The sequence below is a fragment of the Gadus chalcogrammus genome, chromosome 11, assembly GCF_026213295.1.
Source record: "Gadus chalcogrammus isolate NIFS_2021 chromosome 11, NIFS_Gcha_1.0, whole genome shotgun sequence".
Classification (NCBI taxonomy): domain Eukaryota; kingdom Metazoa; phylum Chordata; class Actinopteri; order Gadiformes; family Gadidae; genus Gadus; species Gadus chalcogrammus.
In genome coordinates this window covers 18,892,512-18,909,412 of record NC_079422.1, presented here as the reverse complement: position 1 = coordinate 18,909,412, position 16,901 = coordinate 18,892,512, and the positions used below count along the sequence as shown (strand labels likewise).

Here is a 16,901-nt window from a genome sequence, read left to right as displayed (position 1 = left end):
ACCCTAACCCTATATATACAAACAGTATCTATCCCTAACCCTAACCCTAGCTAAAAACAGTATCCAACCCTAACCCTAGCCCTAACCCTAGCTACAAACAGTATCTAACCCTAACTCTTACCCTAGCTACAAGCAGTATCTAACCCTAAGCCTACCTACAAACAGTATTAACCTGCATTATTATAACCCCTTATACATGGTTGGCTATTGGTTCTAATTGACCGATGACAATTTAAACGTTGAGGTTGTTTTGTACCAGCATTGGGACCAGAGTTTCATAAATAATCAAACACAGTCCCCTGTGATGGGGAGCCCATTTGAATCAAAGCAAGCCTCTTCTGATACGCTAAAAACGCTAGCGGGGACTTAAACTCAGTGTGAGAGTGAAAATAAAATAATTTGAAAACGAGAGCGGGGATATTACAATGACCTTTTAAAATAGGCTTGGATGCAAACTGATTACTTGCAGAGGATTAAAACTCCCCCACGCTCTTTAAACAAACAGAGATTGCACCCCCGGAAAATGGATGACTATGACTGTATAATTTGATATATTTACTAGAATAGATAGAAGAGTCAAACTATACAATATCATAAAACAACAAGACGGCATGTGGCTCAGGAGGTAGAGAAGGTTGGTAGTTCGATACCCGGCTCCTCCTAGCTGTGAGTGTCGAGGTGTCCCTGAGCAAGACGACTAACCCGCTCCAACCGTTCCCGACGAGCTGGTTGTCGCCTTGCTTGGTTGAGCGTGTATGGATGGGTGAACGTTAGGCTGTCCCGATGAATCCCATAAACCCCCCTGACTATAAGAATGTTGAACTGCCAAACACCCCTTGATTATGCACTGATTAACTGCACTTATGCACTATAATGTCCATAACCCCGACTGCTGTCCAGACCTACACTTTGACTGTATCGACAGGAACTTACTGCTGCACTCGAATGCATTAATTTGCGGCTAATATGAATGGCTTATTTTGAATTAAACAAATTCTAGGGGTATAGGTAGCACACGGAGACATGAGTACTGCATTTAGTTTATCATGTGCGTGTTAAACGACAATTAGAGCATCCTTGTTCCTTGACAAAACGACCGTGGACCCATCGGCGATGCAGATGTACGACCGCATCATGGCGGTGTCGTCGCGGGAGGGCGAGACGGTGGAGCTGGAGCGGCCGGTGCTGGCGGAGGGAAACGTGGAGCTGTGGCTGCACGCCCTGCTGCAGGAGTCCCAGAGGTCCCTGCACCTGGTCATCCGCCGGGCAGCGCTCGCCATCCAGGACTCGGGCTTCCAGCTCGTCGACTTCCTCCACTCCTTCCCGGCGCAGGTCAGGAAAACTTGTGTTTGGAGGGCGTGTCAAGCGAATGTTAACCGTAGGAACACCTTCCCCCCACACACACTGGACAAAATGCAATTGCGTCATATTTATTTATATCTACCCCTTGCTCTTTTTTAAATGCAATGATGGGAAATATTGCTGGCTTTTAAGTGACTTATTTGATTGACTTTTACTGTTTGTCCATTTTGTTGTTTGTCAACTGTACTGTCTGTTTATTGACTTTGTGAGCTACTGGATACCTGAATTCCCCAAGGGGATGAATTAAGTTTCTATCCATCAACATTTCTATCTATCTTATTATCTCTTATTGTGCCGTGCGTTTAGAAGCGCCATTCGTGTTGCTCAAGGACCCTTACAGGGAAGGTAGGAGGGTTAACAGAGACTTGTACAAAGAAGGAAGACACAACGCGGACACAATGGTTTTCCATTGGTTTCCAACGACCACATGTGCTGTTGTGTTGTTGCTGCTGTGTGTATTTGTGTGTTGCATGAACCTGGTTGCAGTTAATGGACAGTAACAAACTTGAATTTGAGCCAGAACATTGGATTTGGGAAATTGATTCGAATAATGTCATGGCATCCTATAAATACATTGTGGATGATGGGTTTTGTGTAGCTGTGACTGTCAAATTCAGAATGTGGTAAAGGGCCAGAGAACAACCGTCCTGTGTCAATAACTGTCACTAGGTTGACTGCCATCCAAAATGCAGTATGCGTGACTATTGCCATACATGGGCAGTCACATACTATCTCTATGGCAACAGCACTGGGAGTAGAGCTGTTTGTGACTGTGTATGTGTGGAGGGGGGGGGGTTATTACGAGACATTAAATGTCAAAGGGTTTGGATGGCAGTCAACCCATGGAGGCTCAATAATTGGGTCCCATTAAGAATTCGGGACGTATTACGAGTCAACATGTGAACATAAAAAGGCCCCCGCGTCATTAAAAGCAAATGACGTGTCACCCAGTTTCACCCTGGAGATGACTGGCAAACAGGTAATTGTTAGCCGCTCTTCAGGTAAAGAAATAGACCGATTTAACAGAAGATGGGTTTTCCATCGCTTTTTTATCTTTTTCTTTTTCCACCGATCCCGGCATGTACGCAGGGGTAGGTAGAGTGGGTAGACTTGTATCCTGAGGGTTGCTATCCCCGTTCGATCCCCGGCTCCTCCTAGCTGAGTGTCGAGGTGTCCCTGAGCAAGACACCTCCCCCTAACTGCCTCCGACGAGCTGGATGTCGCCTTGCGTGGTTGACACCGTTATTCAGTGTGTGAATGTGTGCATGATTGTGTGAATATTCATAATATTCATTACATTATGAATATTGTAAAGCGCTGTGTGTGGCCACTGGTTAGAAAAGCGCTATATAAATGCAGTCCATCTGCCATTTACCATTTATCCCCCTCGCCAATGTCCCCCATCCTCGTGCACGTGACCCCTCCTCCAACCGCTGTTCACTGGGGCGGGGGTACATGTGTGGTGTGTGTGCGTCCATCTAGGTGGGCCTGTTGGGGGTGCAGATGATCTGGACGCGGGACGCGGAGGAGGCCCTGACCAACGCCCGCTACGACCGGCGCATCATGCCCAAGACCAACCAGCTGTTCCTGGACCTGCTCAACACGCTCATCGACATGACCACCCGGGACCTGGGGGCCGTGGAGCGGACCAAGTACGAGACCCTCATCACCATCCACGTCCACCAGAGGGACATCTTCGACGACCTGGTGGGTGGGCACGGTTTACGTTGACATGAGGCGCGTTCCGACTGAGGGACTTCTTGGAAAGAGGCTCGGTTGTGAGGCCAACAGAGTTACCCAATGGAGTTAAAATGGGATGTAATTAGTTCTGCAACACTTTATGTCTGACGAGTTTATACATTTATTGTCAATAATAATTTATTTATGTAGTCTCTGTCTGCTCTGCTTGTTTTAAAAAAAATGGCACTGTTCACATGTTGGGGCAGGGTCGAGTTCTGCTCACGTCATATCCCGCCTTGATCATAAGTCGTACTCGCGTCATTGCCCGCCCAAAACCGTATCCAATCAGCGTCGACTAGTATGGAGCGGCTCAGAAAGCTCCTACCTCGGAGGTAGGTACTACCTGGGCCGCTGACTGAGCAACTAAACGGTGAAGTTGGGCAGATCCTCTCCATAGCCACACCCATATCGGGTCACTAGAGGGAAAAGTCCCTCAATCGGAACCCGACTATTTACATTTAGGGGCAGTATCAGACGCTTTTATCCAGTCATAGTCAAACATGGCTGCCCTCCCATGTGAGCCCAACCATGGAAAAATCTACAATGACATTTACATTCAGGGCATTTAGCAGATGCTTTTAGCATCTGCTATTTTAAGGGTCTTAAAATAGAAACAACAATATATCTCTGTAAATACAGTAAGGATGTTTATAGAACCAAGTGTCAAGCACTTACAATAGCTAGGTCAACCCATTCCCTGTATGCAACAACGATAGCTAGGCTAAGATGCTACACAATGCTAAGAACTATTTTTAAGTGCAAAGAACGGACAACATACAATTAGTGGGTAAAAGGGATTAGGGAGGGTAAGGGGGGGTATGGTGTGTGTGTGTGTGTGTGTGTGTGTGTGTGTGTGTGTGTGTGTGTGTGTGTGTGTGTGTGTGTGTGTGTGTGTGTGTGTGTGTGTGTGTGTGTGTGTGTGTGTGTGTGTGTGTGTGTGTGTGTGCCGATTAGGTTGGCCCCCAAAGTGTGGCAAAAGAATGTTTGCACGTGCCAATCTGCTCCAGACGTGGAGGGCAAATTGTTTCCGTCTAGCGGGTCGTGGCTGAGCAGAGACAATTTTCTCCGACCCTAGTCTTCAGGGCGCCCGCGAGGACGCCGGTGAATAGGGTTGGCTGCTGGGAGTCGAGCCGTCCAAGTTAATTGTCTTCTGTCCCTTTAGAGGTGAACAGGGAGTCGTTTATCCACGATGGTATTTTCAGAATTTCCTTATTCGCATGTGTATGTGTATGGGGGCCTGACTGTTGCTATTGTTGTTGTTGTTGATGTTGTCGTTGATGTTTTTCTCCCTTTTTCTTGTTATTTTCTGTTCTGGAACCTTTACCTGCCTCCTTTTTCTACTATACTGTTGCTGCAACCCTTCCACACTCCTCTCTCTCCTCTCTCTTTCCTCCCACCTCACATCACCTTGCTTCACCTCACGTATCCCCCCCCCCCCCCCCCCCCCCCCCCAGCATCTCTTCATCACATTTCATCAGCTCCCCCTACCTTTCCTGCCTCCAATGGCTGGTTTTAATCTCACACCTGCCCCCCGGTCTCCCACCTCCACCCCCCCCCCCCCTCCCCGCCACCCCTCCTCCCCCTGGCCCGTCCACCTGCTGCTGAATTCAGTGGCCAGTCAAATCCTCCAAGACCATTTGTTTCCCGCCTTTCGGACGTATCTCTTTCATCTAATTTCTCCTCCCTCTCTGCTTTCGGGTGTTTTTCACTCATAAAGAGTCTAGTTTACTAGTCCCATGGAATGGATTCATAAACAATGCAACCTCCAATATAACAGGTTTTTTATATTTTGCTCGAGCAAACTAAATGAAGCATAATCACACAGTGCAATGTTATTATAGGAAGAACAACACACCTAAAGGAAATAAGGGTGGAAAAAATAAAGAAAGAAAATAAAGTTTCAAAAGCATAACTGACTTGACCCTTGTATCCTCACATGGAAAGGGATAAAAGGGATGTTGCGCTCCTTAATTAGTTGTGTCGCTCTTACTGTAATAGCATGCGTGAATTGGGTTGTTCCTGCATACACTTTTATGAAAGGGGTGATATTATGCCACCAGGTGTGAGTGTGATAAGCCAACACAAGTCGTTTGAAAATCGTCCTTTCCCTGTGTTTTAGTGACATCACAAGTGGGAGTGTCCACTAGATGTGTGGCGGATAGATAAGCAACATTCGCTACGCTCCACTGGGTAGGCTGGTGGACAGATCTATCAAGCATACGTCTATGTGAACACCTAGTGGCATGATGTCATACGATTAAAACTAAATTAATATGCGAAGTATTTTAGACGGAACAACCTGACATAATTCCATTCTCGCTATAACGCAACCTCGGGTACAACTCCTGATTCAGGGACCCTCTATGACCACGTCAAAGCGAAGTGGATACCGTAAGCACTGTAATCTGCAAGCACTCGACGTACACAAAATTCACTCCAACGCGCCGTCGTTTTGTCGCCCAGTGCCGGCTGCACGTCAAGAGCCCCACTGACTTCGAGTGGCTGAAGCAGTGCCGCTTCTACTTCAACGAGGACGCCGACCGCATGGCCATCCACATCACCGACGTGGCCTTCGTCTATCAGAACGAGTTCCTGGGCTGCACCGACCGTCTGGTCATCACGCCCCTGACGGACAGGTAGCGTAGCCAATAGCCCGTCCAGAGGCACCTGGGTGGGTGTGTCCTTGTGGTTGCACGGAACTCAAATGTTTTTTTTAATGTTTTATTATTTTTAATTATTTTGATTCTTGCATGCAAAGAACACGCGCCCACGCAAGCATGTGCGCACACACACACACGATCACACACACTAATATCTGCTGTATGCACCTGGCCGATTGGAACATCAACAAAATGGAAATTACACAGATGTCCAAAAAATAATCACAAACCGCCTACAGGCATAGTGTCAAGTGAGTAGTATAAATGAGCATGTCAAATTAAAAAGTAGAACTCCAACTAAACTGGCTGGGAGGGAGGGAGGGAGAGAGAGAGAGAAAGAGGGAGAGAGAGGGAGGGAGGGAGAGAGGGAGAGAGAGAAAGAGGGAGAGAGAGAAAGAGGGAGAGAGAGAAAGAGGGAGAGAGAGAGGGAGGGAGAGAGAGAGGGAGGGAGAGAGAGAGAGAGAGAGAGAGAGAGAGAGAGAGAGAGAGAGAGAGAGACAACAGCTCCTTCTAATTAGCCATGGCCAGCCTCAGGAGTTTCATATTCTGCTAACGACTCCACGCAGCCAAGTCTGCACCGCAGAAAGACCCCGGCCATAGAGAGAAAGAAGGGGGGTCGTCACGGTGGATGATTCGCTGCACCAACAAGCCATTAGGGCTCGGACTGTGCACAATGGCCGAGTCTCTATGGGCCTTTCTCACAGAGCCGCCGCCGCCGCAGGGTAAACACACAGGCCATAGAGACTGAAGCACTGCATCTTTGTGTAAGGACTGTTAGCGTAGCATCATGCAGCTCTCCAAAACGTTTTAGCCCCGTGTCCTTCACCCGACTTACACGCCTTAAGAAGAAGAGTGAGCGGATGACAGAAAGAGAGAGAGACTACATGGTCTGCCTGACCATGTGGAGAGGGACAAGGAGACTGTGTGTGGGGAGGACAGACAGAACACCCATAACAATGACGAGAGATGCAGGGAGAAGAAGGAGGAGAGATGCCCTCACAGCAACCAGGACATGGGCAGAGAGAGAGAGAGAGAGAGAGAGAGAGACGGAGAGCGAGAGAGAGGGAGAGAGAGACGGAGAGAGACGGAGAGAGAGAGAGAGAGAGACACATATATATATATAGAGAGAGAGAGAGAGAGAGACGGAGAGAGAGAGTAAGAGAGACGGAGAGAGAGTGAGAGAGAGTGAGATGGAGTGAGTGAGGGAGAGAGAGAGAGACACATAGAGAGAGAGAGAGAGAGAGAGAGAGAGACATATATAGAGAGAGAGAGAGAGAGAGAGTGAGAGAGAGAGAGATGGAACGGGAGAGAGATAGATGGAAGACAAGGGAGGGATCAAGGCTGGGGCAGCCATCGGCGTTCATCACACCACCACTCGCTCCCCCGGAGACGTAGCACGCTGGCACAGTGGCCTCGGGCACGCAGACAGCCATTCCCGGACTTTCAAACCTCCGCCCACCTCCACCCACCACCCCGTCTGTGACCCACACTCTCACTTCACTGGAAGTTGAAAAAGCACTTCTGCAATTCAGTATTCAGTACGCCTTTAACCTCGGCAGATAGTTCTCGGAAATATGGGGAATAGCGTGCGAAACATAGACTGCCGTCGAATGAACTGGTCCGATGGGGATTTGTGTTTTTTTGTGTGAGTGCGTGTGTGTGTGCTTGTGTGTGCGCTTGTTTGTCTGCATGTGTATATGTGCATCCGTATGCTCTTATGTGTCTTCCTGTGCGTGCTTGTCCTTTTGCATGGGCGTGCTTGTGTTATTGCATGTGCGTGCTTGTGTATGTGTGCTTGTGTATGTGTGTTTGCTTGTGTGTGTGTGTGTGTGTTTGTGTGCTTATGTATGTGTGTGTGTGATTGGTGTTGCAGGTGCTACATCACCTTGGCCCAGGCTCTGGGCATGAGTATGGGAGGTGCACCCGCCGGGCCGGCTGGAACAGGTGAGACCGCCGACGTGCAATGAATCCAAAGACATAGTGGTCACACTAAGGGGCTGGTTGAAGGATTTGCTGTCCGGCTTTTTGTGAAAGTGAGAACATGGGGACTGTTATTGTGTCCTATATTACAAATGCAGGATGAAAGTGTTCATGTTGTACACCCAAAAAGCATGGCTTGAAAAGCTTGGATTATGGAACGGTATGTTACTCTTGCTTTGGTCCTATGTGCATCAGGTTGAGGAGGAAAATAGTTGATAATAATTCAGAATAGGATCCTTCGAGTTTATTCAACCCACGACCTTCGTTGTTTGTCTTGAAGGCAAAACGGAAACCACCAAAGACATGGGCCGATGTTTGGGAAAGTATGTGGTGGTGTTCAACTGCTCTGATCAGATGGATTTCAGAGGCCTTGGACGCATATTTAAAGGTGAGTGACTAATGAGATGGCAACGTGCCTTACACCAGTGGTTCTACCAACTAGTTTTACTATTGGCCCCCCTCGAATATATTTGACCAATCTCCCCAGTGTTTCACATCACTTCTTGGGATAAGTTGAAGTGACAATTTATGCATAAATCTTTATGTATAAATCAATTTATATATATATATTTATCTAAAGACAAGGAAATAACTAGATTAAACTGAATTTTTATTTTAGGAGATAACTGAGAATCGACCAAAAAAAATGAAATATATATATATATATATACCGGTAGCATATACATATTTAATATGTTTACATACATATTAATTATGTATGTATGCATATGTATGCATATACATATTAGATAACTATGTATATATATAAATATATAATTTTTGTTCTTTTGAAGAGTCTCAGGTCTCAGATGTGTGTATATATATATATACATACATACATGCTATTTGTAGATTATCAGTTTCAAATTTCGGAGTGCCCCCTGCGATCCTTCAAATTACCCCTAGGGGTAGCGTGCAAGTGCAGCCCCATTTCATAAACGACTTACCTTCTGTCTGATACAGTAGCGTAAATCCACTTTATTCGAGAGGATTGAATGGCAACCTTCAGAGACCCCGTTGGTCACACCCCTCACGAACCCTATTCAACACGACTAAACTGTGGACAGCAAAAACCCAACAGCACCCTCTGTCTCCTCCAGGCCTCGCCCAGTCGGGGTCGTGGGGCTGCTTCGACGAGTTCAACCGCATCAACCTGCCGGTGCTGTCCGTGGCGGCGCAGCAGATCGCCATCGTGCTGAGCTGCAAGAAGGAACGCCGCAAGAACTTTGTCTTCACCGACGGGGACACCGTGGAGATGAACCCCGAGTTTGGCCTCTTCCTCACCATGGTAGCGCTTCCCCGCTTTCATTGGGAAAGCGTTTTTTTTCGAAAACGACCCTGACCTGGGTGTTTACAGAGTCGTCGTGCTGTTTCTTTATGATAAATATGTGATGTACAGTTCCCTCCCAAGGACGTGTGCTGAATGGGCTGGGAGAGCCGTGTATACAGTAACCCTGTGCATTGAGTGCTTGAACGTAAATCTCTCCCCACACCACATTCATTGCAATCATCGTAGTATAATAATTGCCTTAGTCGTATTTTCAGGTTCATCTCGTATATGGCCTTAAAAATCCACAAGTCAAATAGACTACTTAGGCAGATAGTGATTATGGGATGTAAAAAGCACCCTGATTGGCTTAAGATATCACAATTTGGCAAAAATATGACTTTTAAATATTACATAATATTACATATAAAATATTACAATTATGCTCTGAAGCTAACCCATTTATATCCACTTTGTCTTTTGTGTGAGCACTTAAATTGATTTGCGGAAATTAATGTAAGTAATAGTGAAATTAACGAAAGTAACCTCTGTCCGTCCCCCCCACACACACTTTGAACCAGTTGAGGAATCTTCCATTGGGGGGGAACCCTCATAATATCGGTTCACGTTTATAACATAAAAATCTCAGAAAAACCTCTGGCCGGTACCTGTGTGCATACTACCTCGATGGAATACTCTTTACTTTGGGGAGCGCAATCTGTGTCAAACCCAGCGTTTTTATCACATCAAACCGGGGCGTGTTGAAAGACGCCCTAGAGGTCCAGGCCCAGAGTGGCTCTCTCTGATATTAATTAGTGGTTGCCGCGGCGCTGGGATGACGTGATCTGATTGGCCCGGTTGATCTCCCGAGGCGCGCCATGAATGGGAGGCGAGTGAAATATTATTCCCCCCTGTGATGGCGACGGTTACGGAGCCATCCACCTTCTTCAATCATTCACGATTTGGTTAGTTGGGTTGGCTTTTAAATTGTGAGGTGTACGTGTGTGTGTGTGTGTGTGTGTGTGTGTGTGTGTGTGTGTGTGTGTGTGTGTGTGTGTGTGTGTGTGTGTGTGTGTGTGTGTGTGTGTGTGTGTGTGTGTGTGTGCCTCGCAGTGCCTGTTGATGTGTGAGTGTGTGTGTGTGTGTTCCTCACAGTGCCTGTTGATGTGTGATTGTGTATGTGTGTGTGTGCCTTGAGGTGCCTGTCGATGTGTGATTTTGTGTGCGTGTTTGTGCCTCCCAGTGCCTTTCTTTGTGTGATTGTGTGTGTGTATGTGCGTGTGTGTGCATCGCAGGGCCTGTCAATGTGTGATTCTGCACGTGTGTGTGTCTCTCAGTGCCTGTCAATGTGTGCGTGCGTGTGTGAGTGTGTGTGTGTGTGTCAGTGAGCTATGTTACTCTCTGATCCATCTCCTGCGGGACTCTGCAGACTTCAAGCTATTGACTTCATCAAAGATATGGTTACTACTATATTAGCTTTTGTTATTGACCCGATGGCATCAATATCGGAACAACCTGCTGAAATATCATAGAGAAAGCTCCTGTGTCAAAGACACAGGTTGCTTCTTTCATTGTTTCCTGTGCTCTAAAACCGCATGGTGATTAAACATCTGTTTACTCTTAATTAAAATGCATGCATGGCCTTTCATGCCTTTATGGAAAGATGAATGGGTGGAAGAAGAGAGGGAATGACATATAGCATATGCACCGCAGCTCAGGAATCAAACCTGTGTAGCCACAAGGCACAGTGCCTACTAGCCCCATATGTTCCCATGAGCTCCGTATAAACCACGTTTGAACACACACTATAGGGGGGCCCATTCGATAGAGAAACTACATTGGTCTTGTGAACTGCTATCCGATGTCATATCGGATGTGCGACACACTCAAGAAACATACTTAAATCCACCTCCTGTGTGGCTTCGTCCATCATTCATGAACCTCATCATCAAACATGGCCGCCCTCCCAAGTGGACCCGACCGTGGATAAATCTGACGAGTAGACAAAAGTAGTAGGTTCAAAAGTTAATTCTGCGTCCGATCAACAATGTATCTCTGAGTCGTCCATAAAGGAGACCGACAAAGTGCCTACACAGTTAGTTAACTCACGTATCCAGCCTTCTTCACTACTGTTTAATTCTGAGCAAATAAAGATGTCCGCCACCTTCTCCCCCCCCCCCCCCCCCCCCCCCCCCCTCCCCCCGGACAGAACCCGGGCTATGCCGGGCGCCAGGAGCTCCCGGAGAACCTGAAGATCAGCTTCCGCTCGGTGGCCATGATGGTCCCGGACCGGCAGATCATCATCAGGGTGAAGCTGGCCAGCTGTGGCTTCATAGACAACATGGAGCTGGCCCGCAAGTTCTTCACCCTCTACAAGCTGTGTGAGGAGCAGCTGTCCAAACAGGTGTGGCTCGCTTTTACTTCTTCTACGGTTGCTACATTGTCGGTTGTGTAACAATGTCGGTTGGTACGGTTGCTACAAGGTCGGTTGTGTAACAATGCCGGTTGCTACGGTTGCTACAATTTCGGTTGGTACGGTTGCTACAATGTCGGTTGCTACGGTTGCTACAATGTCGGTTGTGTAACAATGTTGGTTGCTACGGTTGCTATAATGTCGGTTGCTATGGTTGCTACATGTCGGTTGTGTAACAATGTCGGTTGCTACGGTTGCTACAATGTTGTTGCTACGGTTGCTATAATGTCGGTTGTGTAATACTGTCGGTTGCTACAAGTCAGTAACAATGTCGGTTGCTACACTCCACCTAGGAGGCTTTTACTGAGCTCCTCCAGACAAAGGACTTCGGGGGGTTGATCTTCTGACAAATTATAAAAGCGTTAGGGCTAAATGCCCTAAATGTAAACGGTGATAGCGATGCAGAAAGCCGATTTATTGTTGTTTTGTAGTTTGTAGGTCATGATACGATTCACAACAGTCGACACACTAATGCGTTCAAACGGGAAGACATGACACGTGTATCTCCAGCCCGCGTAAATGTGTTAATTACACACTTTTGCACTACCGTGTGCCTGCGAACCCATGGGAAATTTTCTGTAGGTTGGCACAGAATCGACGGTGTAATTATTTGGTGTTGTGGTCTTAAAAAATGGGAAAATTACATGTTTATGTTGGCTGATATGTGTGTCAACTATAAACATGTTTGTGACCTCAGGGCAACACTTCACAATCAGATGGTGTGTGCATCAGGAATTTCCGCACATGGCCGTCAAATTGTTGAGCAATTAGAGTTAGGCTGTTAAGCTTGAAAAACACTGCTCATCAGTGTGCTTGAAATGCTTGGATCACGTGCAATTTGACACAATTGTCTTCATTTGTTTTGTTGGTTTTTCCACCATCTGGGTGGAGATGCTCAAGATGAGTCTTAAACACTCATTGTCTTCTTCAGTACGGATGAGATATATATGTGTGTGTGTGTGTGTGTGTGTGTGTGTGTGTGTGTGTGTGTGTGTGTGTGTGTGTGTGTGTGTGTGTGTGTGTGTGTGTGTGTGTGTGTGTGTGTGTGTGTGTGTGTGTGTGTGTGTGTTTCGTCTGCATTGTCTTAAACCTTTATCCTGCCAGGTAAGGAGTATTTAGTTCTAGTTCAGTTTGGTACATCGCCATTTTGCCGACAGCAGCCGACTGCAGAGTATAGTCAGCGTAGCAGGCAGCAAAAGGTGTCCCTCTTGAGTTTGGTGGCACCAGGAACCTAAAAGAGAACCATTTGGCGCAATCTCAGCATGTTATGACTCGTGAGGTATTTCGTTCCCCTAGGTCAGGGGTACTCAAGTAGAAATGATGAGGGGCCACAAATTTTTTTTTCAGTGACTCAAGGGGCCGGTCGGTATACGTGTGACTGAGGCCGATATATGCTCTGTTTTAGACGTAACGCGTAAGCACGTAAGATACATAACCCCCCCTTGCGCGGTAAAATATCCCCCCTTACGTGCTTAAGTGCGTCGGCCAAAATTCCTGACTATGCGACTAAAACACTACGGCCCTACGCAGCTCGCAAAGACTGTGATTGGCCAGCTAACCACATCCTTTCAGGAGTCTCACATTTCCGGTTTTACAGCATATTAGCGCCATTTTTAAAAGGCTGTGACAGAAGCGAATGAAGAATTTTGAAGAAGGAGAAGAAGAAAACACAAGAACGAATTATGATAATTATAAATATAAACAAGCCAGCGATTTCCACTTCCACGCCCACAGATTTGTTCGTTGCTCCCCCTACTGTTCTGGCGGAGAATCCCCTTGCAACACGCGCAATCCTTAAGGAACCTTAAAGGAACCGTAAATCAAAACTTGTCTAAAACAAGTCCCTTGTGTAAATTACGTGCTTACGTCTCTGCGTCTAAAACGACCCTAAATCGGCCTTGACTGCTGCTGAGATGGACTGTCTGCCTCGAGTTTGGGAGGGCTGGAGCGGTCTGTGGGCTGGAGTGCTATCTGTTTTTCGTTGCAACCCCCAGCCTCGTATTGAGATCGCGGCGCGCGGTTTCAAAATAAGAGCGCCCAGCACGATTTTTTTTTTTTTTTTTTTTTTATAATTGAAAAAACTTTTCAAAACAGCTCGAGGGCCATTAATAGACACCCCGCGGGCCACAAAAGGCCCGCGGGCCGCTACTTGAGTATGACTGCCCTAGGTGATTCCACTAAGCGTGTACAAAGTGGCTGTTTTTTGTTGTTGTAGGAGGAGGACGATGTGTCCGTCTTCCTCCTCTTACCTGCTCTCAAGGCTGGAGGCCCCCCGCGTCTCCAGGGGCCCAGTGTCGTAGGAGGCGTCTAACCCTCGGCGAAGGGGGGAGTAGCCTGCAGGATTTAACGGCAGCCACCCATTCGGATGGTATCTGCTCTGCCGTTTATTTCATGGGAAAGGCTTGGCTCATTGGTTGCAGAGCTCCCCTCCCCCTCTGTGTATGACAGCTGGTGTGATGGCATCCTCCTCAAGCAAACAACCTATCCTTTATACGTCACATTGAGTTTGTGTGTCTTTTTGTTGTTGTCGAATTCGCCAGAGGCACTGCAGCTGCTCGGCTGCGGCGCACACACCCACCACCAGCGAGGCGGATCCATAGGTGGCCTCTCCGCGGATAGAGCTGCTGGACGAAGCTATTTTCACTATGAAATCAATCTGGGTCGATGGAGATCTCGACACGGTGTCTGTAACAAACCCAATAACATACTCCTCCGAGGAGGGGCGGGCCTTCGATTTTAACCCTGCAAGAAGGGGGAGGTTTCGAATGGCCCGTTTCACCGACGTCGGTAGGCCAGTCGTTTGCCTGACTGACGAAATACTTTAGCTACTGCGCCAATCTTAGCTTTATGGTTAAGCTTTATATGTTACTGATCTGTTTAAAGCAGTTCAGCCCCTAAAAAGGATCTTTGTATTTACATCAGTTTTTGTTGAGTCAACTGTTGTGCTTATCATGGCTATATCTGTCTGTTTACATTGATTTAAATTATAGTCAAATGCTAATCTTAGCTCTTTCCATCTATTTAGGCTACATAGGTTAATCACTTGGGAAGAGAGAAGTAAATGAAGACAGGCATCGTGTTTCATATTGTAATTTTAATGTGGTTATTAACGTTTTATAATGTGGCAGAACAAAATAGCTAACAAGCACAAACATCATCATCATTATAATTTTCGTACTGCGGCGATATGGAACACTCCATCTGAGGAATTTGTTAGCAGACTGTTATCTAAACCAGCTAGATGTTCAAAGAAAGATTTTAATTTTTCATTTAAATCCATCAGGGAATTGCGTGTCTAGCGTCTACAGTAGGAACGAGATGTTCCCCTGCGTGTCCTGGAGTTTCGGGGTGATTGCATCCCCTTCGACGTGCCTTATCTCCCTCTCCACCACCGAGATGTCTATCAAGCTATTAGTCATATTCACTTTTAATCATTTATTTGTTTCAACATATCTTTTTTAATTCCTGGCTTTAATTGTGTGACTGACGGAATGAGAAACAAGGTAAACCTTGATGATTTGCACTTGCTGAGTGGCACAGGTTTTTAATGTTGCTTTTTGAAGGGCAGACATCAGTCTCTCTCAGCTGATTCGGAGCCAGAAGCCCTGCATGGATTAAGGAAGGATCTGCTCTCTCTCTCTCTCTCTCTCTCTCTCTCTCTCTCTCTCTCTCTCTCTCTCTCTCTCTCTCTCTCTCTCTCTCTCTCTCTCTCTCTCTCTCTCTCCCTTTCTCTTCTCCTTCTCTCTCTCCTTCTCTTCAATTCTTGGCAACTTTTGGCTGTTCCAATACGAGAATAAATAAAAAGTGATATGCTTGGATAGTACAGAAGGACTGGTTCATTCATATTGGAATTTCCCCCTTGTTTTCAACATCGGATTAGTGGATCTGCATCAAACGTTTGATGAAATAAATGCAGATCGCTGCTTAATCTGCGCGGTGAAATATTTTGCTTTTCTTCAGAAGTCGGTACGGTTCTGTAAATCTACAAGGTCATTGGTATGCAGAGGCAGTGTAGTCCACTCCAACAGACAGGCAGGATGTCGGCGCTGTTACACCTTTGGGGAAACTCTGATGTTGTTGCTTCGACTTTATCCACGTCCAACTAATCCATAGCCCTGCTTTGAAGCTGACTAAATCTCCCCGTCTGGTCCCTCTGCAGACCAGACTCACGTGGGTCCAACTAACCACTGGAACCAAAGATCCTCAGAAAACCTTTTTTCGCAGACAATACCGTTTTAAAACCCAGGCTTACACAATAGACAGATAAATAGAAAAGCAACATAGTCATAACACAGGACAAAGGTGTTTTTGCCATTCCTCGTGTGGAACCATTTTCTACGCTTACTTTGAAGTCTATCTACAAACAAAGTGATTAAGAAAACGATTTAAAACTTTGGTTAACCCTTTTGGTTAAATATTGAAATGTCCCTTCTTCTAACACACACACAAACACATTCACACACTCGCACACTAATTCACTCACTCATTTGCACACTCACTCACACATGCATGCACATACGCACGCACGCACGCACGCACGCACGCACACACACACAACAACATACACACCCACACACCCACACACAAACGGAACCAGACACACACAAACACACAGACACACCCACACACACACACACACACACACAAATGGAACCAGACAAACACACGCACGCAAGCGCGCGCACACACACACACACACACACACACACACACACACACACACACACACACACACACACACACACACACACACACACACACACACACACACACACACACACACACACACACACAGCATTGCCGGATGTGATCCTATATTACTATGTTCATTGTGTGTGTGTGTGTGTGTGTGTGTGTGTGTTCGTAATCATATGTATGTGTTGTGCTTACCAACATACACACCCACACACCCACACACAAACGGAACCAGACACACACAAACACACAGACAGACACACACACACACACACACACACACACACACACACACACACACACACACACACACACACACACACACACACACACACACACACACAGCATTGCCGGATGTGATCCTATATTACTATGTTCATTGTGTGTGTGTGTGTGTGTGTGTGTGTTCGTAATCATATGTATGTGTTGTGCTTCCAGGTGCACTACGACTTCGGTCTGCGTAACATCCTGTCCGTGCTGCGGACCCTCGGAGCAGCCAAGCGGGCCAACCCCAACGACACAGAGTCGACCATCGTCATGAGGGTCCTCCGGGACATGAACCTCTCCAAACTGGTCCGTGTCCCACCGCCACCACTGCCCACGTTTGAACCTCAGTCAGACATTCATAGTGTAACGTGTGACTGCAATGGATGGTTTTGGTCGGTCACAGCATGGAGCAGAATAACCGATGCTCCCGTCTCCCTTAAAGGTCCCATGGCATGCC

General features: G+C 46.8%; 1 protein-coding gene across 1 annotated transcript in view; it reads left to right on the top strand.

Annotated features, from left to right (window-relative positions):
• Window positions 1–16,901, top strand: part of dnah5 (dynein, axonemal, heavy chain 5) — a 144,043-nt gene that overhangs the window by 46,949 nt on the left and 80,193 nt on the right. Inside the window, exons 38-45 of the mRNA XM_056601475.1 lie at window positions 1,120–1,332; window positions 2,845–3,069; window positions 5,566–5,738; window positions 7,636–7,706; window positions 8,023–8,130; window positions 8,843–9,030; window positions 11,219–11,413; window positions 16,616–16,750. Coding sequence (XP_056457450.1) covers window positions 1,120–1,332; window positions 2,845–3,069; window positions 5,566–5,738; window positions 7,636–7,706; window positions 8,023–8,130; window positions 8,843–9,030; window positions 11,219–11,413; window positions 16,616–16,750 — 1,308 coding nt within the window. The remainder of the gene's footprint in view (window positions 1–1,119; window positions 1,333–2,844; window positions 3,070–5,565; window positions 5,739–7,635; window positions 7,707–8,022; window positions 8,131–8,842; window positions 9,031–11,218; window positions 11,414–16,615; window positions 16,751–16,901) is intronic.